The following is a 6,053-nucleotide window of genomic DNA, read 5'->3' as shown; positions in this document are numbered from 1 at the left end:
GGCCTTCTCTGTGCTGTGGGATGTGGAGGTGGGGGTCCCTGACCTGCCTGGCTGGGCAGAGTATCCTTTTAGAGTCAGGAAAGATGCAGAGTCCTTCTTTCTTTCTTTCTTTCTTTTTTTTTAATATTTTATTTATTTATTTGACAGAGATCACAAGTAGGCAGAGGCAGGCAGAGAGAGAGAGAGAGAGAGAGAGAGGAGGAAGCAGGCTCCCCGCCAAACAGAGAGCCCGATTCGGGGCTCAATCCCAGAACCCTGGGACCATGACCCGAGCCGAAGGCAGAGGCTTTAACCCACTGAGCCACCCAGGCGCCCCCAGAGTCCTTCTTTCTTGTCCTCCTTTAGGTGAGCTCCAGAAAGAACCAGTCTCCTTGAATGATGATCTCCTTCTGGCTTCTCCCCTGTCTGGTCCTTGGCCCCTACCTGAGAGGTCAGAACTGGTTTTTCAGCCAGAACTCAGCTCACAAGAAGTACAGGTTGTGGAAGTGAAAAGAGCCCCGAAAGACCAGCCATACCTGGAGCTCTCAAATTTTAGTGAGAGCTCACACAAGTGCTGGGAGCTTGTTCAATCCAAAGATGCCTGGAGTCCACCCCAAAAGTTCTGATTCTTAGGTCACAGGTGGGGTCTAAGGAACATGCGTTTGTAATAAGCTCCCCAGTGACTCTGTTGTCAGTGGTTCCCAGCTGACCTGCTGGAGGCCCTGGGGGGTTGTAAGAACACTGATGCCCAACTCCATCCCTAGAGAGTGGTCAATATTTTTAAAAGCTCCTGGGCAGGGTGTCTGGGCCTTATAGCGGACCTTGTTTGGGATCTGGGGGTGGGCAGCCCCAGGGGCAGTCACTGCTACCCTTGCTATCACCAGGGCCTTGAAACAAGAGGAGAAGAAAACAATAGGAGAGAAGAAACTGAAATAAAGAAGCCAATGAGAAGATGTAGAAAGAGAGAAGTCTGAAATCACTTAGCACTGAGGTGTTCATCTCCTTTTCTCAATGTTTTCTCTTATTGTAATAGTCATTAATGGATTTAAAATAATAATAAAAAAGAATATGAAAACAAAAATTAAAAATGGGCTATAATCCTCTTTATCAGTGATAATCCCATAAGGTCTTAATATGATATATAGAAAGTACATGAGAATAATATATTGTATAACCATAGTATAATATTATTATAATAACTACAATATACTATGGTGTATATTATACACATTATATTATTGTTACTAATATATATTAATTAAAATCAATGAGATAACATTAAACTACTCTAAAATAAAATATTATATAAACCTGACATGTAATTTGCATCTTTTTTTTTTAACCTTATCTACTTTTGTGTTTTGCTTTTATACACGCCCTATCGGGAGGGCGTGGGAGTGGAGCGGAGAAGGTACGCCCACCCTCCCCTTTCTGTGCACTTGCCTTCCTGCTAGCATTGACCTACACGGACTCCCACACATGCGCAGACGCGTCTACCCCTGCAACGCTGCTCTCGACTTCATCTTCCCAGATACGCTCTTCGCAGGATACCCTCAAATTTTGTAAAGGATTTTATTAATGGGTATTTCTAAATTACCTTATTAATACAGAATTTGTTAATTTATATTAAGTATAAAATAAGTTTCCCCTCTCCCGTTTCTGAAATGGAAAGGAAATTGGCACCAGGAGACCCAGGACAGTGACCACCCTAGGCTGAGTCATCTTCAGGGATTAAACAATCCTGACCCCCCTCCCCTCCCTTCCTCCTTCAAATAGCCCCACAACCCTGCCTGCGTTCTCTTCTACCCTACCTGGCCATCCTCCGTCCACTCCTGTCCCTGGTGCCTCAGTCGTTCTTCTCCCCCATGGGCTGAGGCTGATGGTCTGGACAGAGGCTGTCCCTCCACAGGCGGTAGGCGATGGAAGCCGTCACAGTGAGCCAGGCCAGGTAAGGCAGCAGGAGCAGGGCGGCCAGCTTGTTGATGGGGTGCCAGATCAGCGCTGTACTCACTGCCAGTCCATAGAGCAGCAGCAGGTGCAGCAGGGCCTGGATGGGGGAGGGGTCGGGATGCAGGGCAGTCAGGTAGGTCGCTCTGGGCACTGAGCCTTCCACCTTTCTCCAGCACGCTGGACCCAGTGAGCCAAGTTGCTGAGGTCTGGGCACTCAACCAGAGCTCAGAGAAGTCTGCCCACCCGTTAACCTGCTTGCACTCAATTGGTCTACTGTGGTATCTGCTCTGGGGGCCACAGGTGTTCTCACCTGTTCCTACACTACTTTCACTGCATTCCTTACCAGACCATGGGTGTGGGCTCCGAAAAAGAGAATCAGGGCAGCCCAGCTGACAGCGAGCTTCACAGCATAGAGGCCGAGAGGCAGGGCCAGGGGCCGCCCAAAGCCCCCTCCCAAGTCCTTCCACACCAGGTAGGAGGCATAGCTGTGGAGAGATGGTGGCAGAACACTCAGAAGGAGGGAGGACTCTTGGTTACCAAAAGGAAGCCCTGTGGGCTGAAGTGGGAGCAGGCATGTCTAAGCATCCCTTGAGGGTGGGCGGGAGGTGGTGGGAGGAGCTGGGGGCATGCAAGGTGAGGTGGGGGAGGCCATGGGGAAACTCGGAGAGGGGGAGGAGCTAGGCTGTCTGGAGTCTGGAGTCCTAGGCTGGCACAGAGGGGACCCCCCCCGCCCCCCAAGAGGCAGGATGGCATCCGTCCCTGTGAAGGCCAGAATGCAGTAGTAGTTCAGGGGTGCAGGGCCTCGTTCCCATCCTCACAGGTATCAGGGCCAAGGCAGGAGAAATGGGTGCTCACCCCATGACAAAGTAGATGGTTATCCACCCTGCCAGCAAGACTCTGTGAGGCGGGCACCAGGGCGGTTTCTTTGGGCTATCGTCCCAACCAGACATCTGATGACGGGTGAGCAGCCAGAGCAGGACAGGCCCCAGGTGGGGAAGGGCCAAAAAGATGGCACCGTGAGGCTGCATTCCCCTCACAGAGGCAAAATCTAGGAAGGCAGACAACATGCTGCTGGTGGGCCTCCCTCCTAGTCCTTTCCCCACGCCTGCTTGACTGTCTCCACCTGCTACCTGACACTGTACTGTGGCCTGAGCCCCTCCTGGGAGGTCTGGTAAGAGATGCCATTCTCCCCACCTTGGCCCAGCTCCCATCCTGCGCTAGCCAGCCCATACTGCCTTGCTCTTTCTCTGGCACTCAGAAGATACTGTCCAGTATTGATAACTACTTCTGAGTGCAAGGCTCCTTCCCTCTCATGTGTATCTGACTCCTAGAGTTCAGGTCCAGGTATGACGGTCTTTTCTGCCTCCCATAGTGGCTGGCAGGTACACAGCAGGCTCTTGACAGGGACGCTGCCTTGTGCTGAACTCAGCCAAGCTGATATAACCTGCCTGGAAGGACTAGAGAGGCAGGATCCAGAGATTCTCTGAGGGTCTTTTCTAGTCAAAAATGGGGCAGCCCATGGGCCCCCAGGCTTATCTCCATACACCAGACTGGCAGACCCAAGAGGCCCACAGCAGCCTGAGCTGCTGCCCTATTTGAACTTAGCTGAATGACACTGGGTTCCTTTCTCTGAAATGTTAGGTCTCACATGTCCCTCAGGGGCTGGCGAGGTCCCTCTTCCACCTCTCCACTTCCAGAGGGACTGAGCCCATGACACAAGTGCTCAGTTTTCTTGGGGCCTGACTTCTCAAGGAAGCAACTGCCTGGTCTTTGATTAAGAAGCTGCCACATTCATTTGCATGTGGAACAAGACACAGACCCCCCTCCAGCCAAGGCTCCCCACCCCCCACATGGTATCATTCTCATTTGCACATGGTACTTCAGCCCCCTCCCATGACTGCCGGGACTGCAAGGAAGACAGAGGTGGTGATTCTCAGTGTCCTGGAGTGACTGTCTACTTCATCTTTTCCTGTCCAGGGCCCCTGTCCACGTCCTGGAGGTTCCACGGACAGGGCTCCCTGGCCTGCCTGCCCTTGTGTCTCTCTACTTCTCTGCCTCTCACTGGCCATTCGCTCATCTCCTGCCTTCTTGTCTCTCTTTCTGTTTTTATGCCCAGTGTTGAAGGCTCCTCCCGCACCCACACCCTATTTTCTCCTGTTTTCCACACTCTTGCTGTTGCCTCCTTATTCCCAGGCCTGCGTTCCCCTTACCTCAAGCAGCATACCTCCCAGGACGAATCCCCGACGATATCCGTTTTGTGCAAAGCAGAAGAGGGTGGGGGACCAGGAGAAGGGTGGAGTGAGGCTCCCATCTGGCCTGTCTTTCTCCAATGACAAGGGGGTGGTACTGGCATGTCTCCATGGCCATGAAGGGTTCCTTTTAGGAGAGGTCCCCTGGTTTGTTGGTCCTGGCCTCTGGAGGACTTCGGCACTGTGAGAGCCTGATCCCCTGGGCTGGCTCAGCCCCAGGCCACAAGCCTACCAAAGCTGGTGGCCTCCACATCCCGTGAACTGGCTTTTGTCCACGGGGGTGGTGGGGACCCTCAGATTTCCCCAGGATCTTCCTGTAACAGGGATTACCTCCCACGTGAAGCAAGTGCCAGCAGCTTGGAAATGAGTTCATGATACATGGACGCAGCCTCTTGTTATAGCCCAGTTGGCATGCTCCTTCCCAGCTTGGAACTCGAGCTTGACAGATTTTCACAAACCCCTATAACTTCATGACTCAGAGGAGAAAGCAGCCTCCTGTGTGACTCATACAGAGCCTTGTCCAGCAAAGACTAACACCCGCCTTTTCTGTCCCTATAAAAGTTCTGAACAGGGGCACCTGGGTGGCTCAGTGGGTTAAGCCTCTGCCTTCGGCTCAGGCCATGAACTCAGGGTCCTGGGATTGAGTCCCGCATTGGGCTCTCTGCTCAGCAGGGAGCCTGCTTCCCCTTCTCTCTCTGCCTGCTGCTCTGCCTACTTGTGATCTCTCTTTTCTCTCTTAAATCTTAAGAAAAATGTCTAAAATCTTAAAAAAAAAAAAAAAACCAACAAACTTCTGAAGATCTCTCCCTTGCTTGTCCTTTACTCTTGAGGTCCCCTTCCCAGGCTGATGGCTCTCCATCATTCCTTTGCCCCATCTCTCCACTTTGGGGACTTAGCTAGCCCTGGGAGGTGTTTATCCCATCCTTTGGCTTCTACCCTGGGGAAGGCAGCAGAGGAGAGGAGGTTGCAGTCAGGGACAAGAGGCTGAGCAATCATTAACTGAGATGAAAGCAGGGGATTTACTCATGTTCTACGAGATGATTGATACCTGGGGGTCTGGGGAGTTCACCTTGGTCCTCGACAGCAGGAGGCCAGCCCACGGGGCCCGCCGTGACAACAGTTACCACTTAACTGGGCATCTACTTTGTGGCAAGCATTTTACAGTTATTAGCTCAATAATGACCATGCTTATCCCTCATGCAGTAGATCATATTATCTGCATTTGTCAGACAAGGGAAGGGAGGCTCAGAGGGGTCGAGTAACTTGCCTAAGCGTACGCAGCCAATAGATGAGTCGCGTGTGTTCAGTGTCCGTAGTCTGGGGCCAGAACACATCCTCTTTTCTCTGAGTGGGTCCACGCATTCATTCAACAAGTCTTTATTCAATACCTGCTATGGACCAGGCTGTATCAGGAGCTAAGAGTACAGCAGCAAACAGCTGGGAAAATCCATCTTCACGGGGATCTTTCATTCCACTGGCACTATCTTTCTGAGGCAGAATTTCTATGAAAGGACTCGGGCTGGCAAACAGCCCAAAGTCTGCTCTCCCCCAAGTTCAGGGCTCCTGCCAACGCTGCTGCACACTGCACACGGGCAGGAAGCTGATAGGGGAACACCCCAAGGCTGCCAGCACCTTGTGAGTCATTAACCCTCTCAGTGCCTCCTCTCATCTCTGTGCAGGAAAGGGTGCAACTAGACATGGTCTAAGCTCCTGGACCAGCTGCACTGGCATCAGCTGGGAGCTTCTTAGAGATGCAGAATCTCAGGCCCCAGCTCAGACATATGTGGGATCAGAACCCCCCTTTTCACCCTGTCCCTCGTGTGTTTTGTGTGCATGCTGCTGTTGAGAAGCTCCTGTCAGGGCTCCCTCCTCTTA

The 6,053-nt window shown here is 52.0% G+C and overlaps 1 protein-coding gene across 4 annotated transcripts; it reads right to left on the bottom strand.

Annotated features, from left to right (window-relative positions):
- Nucleotides 1-1,363: 1,363 nt before the first annotated feature.
- On the bottom strand, nucleotides 1,364-4,715 carry TSPO2 (translocator protein 2). Of its 4 annotated transcripts, XM_032339859.1 has the most exons (5): nucleotides 4,140-4,712; nucleotides 3,578-3,697; nucleotides 2,785-2,977; nucleotides 2,273-2,414; nucleotides 1,365-2,026 (listed from the first exon to the last, which is right to left on the bottom strand). In XM_032339859.1, the coding sequence occupies exons 3-5, from the start codon at nucleotides 2,955-2,957 to the stop codon at nucleotides 1,826-1,828; spliced, it is 516 nt and encodes a 171-aa protein (XP_032195750.1). In that variant the 5' UTR covers nucleotides 2,958-2,977; nucleotides 3,578-3,697; nucleotides 4,140-4,712; the 3' UTR covers nucleotides 1,365-1,825. The 4 variants fall into 4 exon arrangements, with proteins under 4 accessions (XP_032195752.1, XP_032195750.1, XP_032195751.1 ...); XM_032339860.1 differs by lacking the exon at nucleotides 3,578-3,697 and having other exon boundaries at nucleotides 4,154-4,712; XM_032339858.1 differs by lacking the exon at nucleotides 3,578-3,697 and having other exon boundaries at nucleotides 1,366-2,026; nucleotides 4,140-4,710.
- Nucleotides 4,716-6,053: the final 1,338 nt, after the last annotated feature.

This window comes from Mustela erminea, chromosome 4 (genome assembly GCF_009829155.1).
Source record: "Mustela erminea isolate mMusErm1 chromosome 4, mMusErm1.Pri, whole genome shotgun sequence".
Taxonomy (NCBI): domain Eukaryota; kingdom Metazoa; phylum Chordata; class Mammalia; order Carnivora; family Mustelidae; genus Mustela; species Mustela erminea.
This window is presented reverse-complemented; position numbering and strand designations above follow the sequence as displayed.

Bases quoted from the DNA above. Each gene is read 5' to 3' on its own strand.
- TSPO2 (XM_032339859.1), bottom strand. From the start codon at position 2,957: ATGCAGCCTCACGGTGCCATCTTTTTGGCCCTTCCCCACCTGGGGCCT. The intron at 2,415-2,784 runs GTGAGCACCCAT...ATCTCTCCACAG, and splicing joins ACCATCTACTTTGTCATGGG to CTATGCCTCCTACCTGGTGT. The intron at 2,027-2,272 runs GTAAGGAATGCA...TCCCCCATCCAG, and splicing joins GAGCCCACACCCATGGTCTG to GCCCTGCTGCACCTGCTGCT.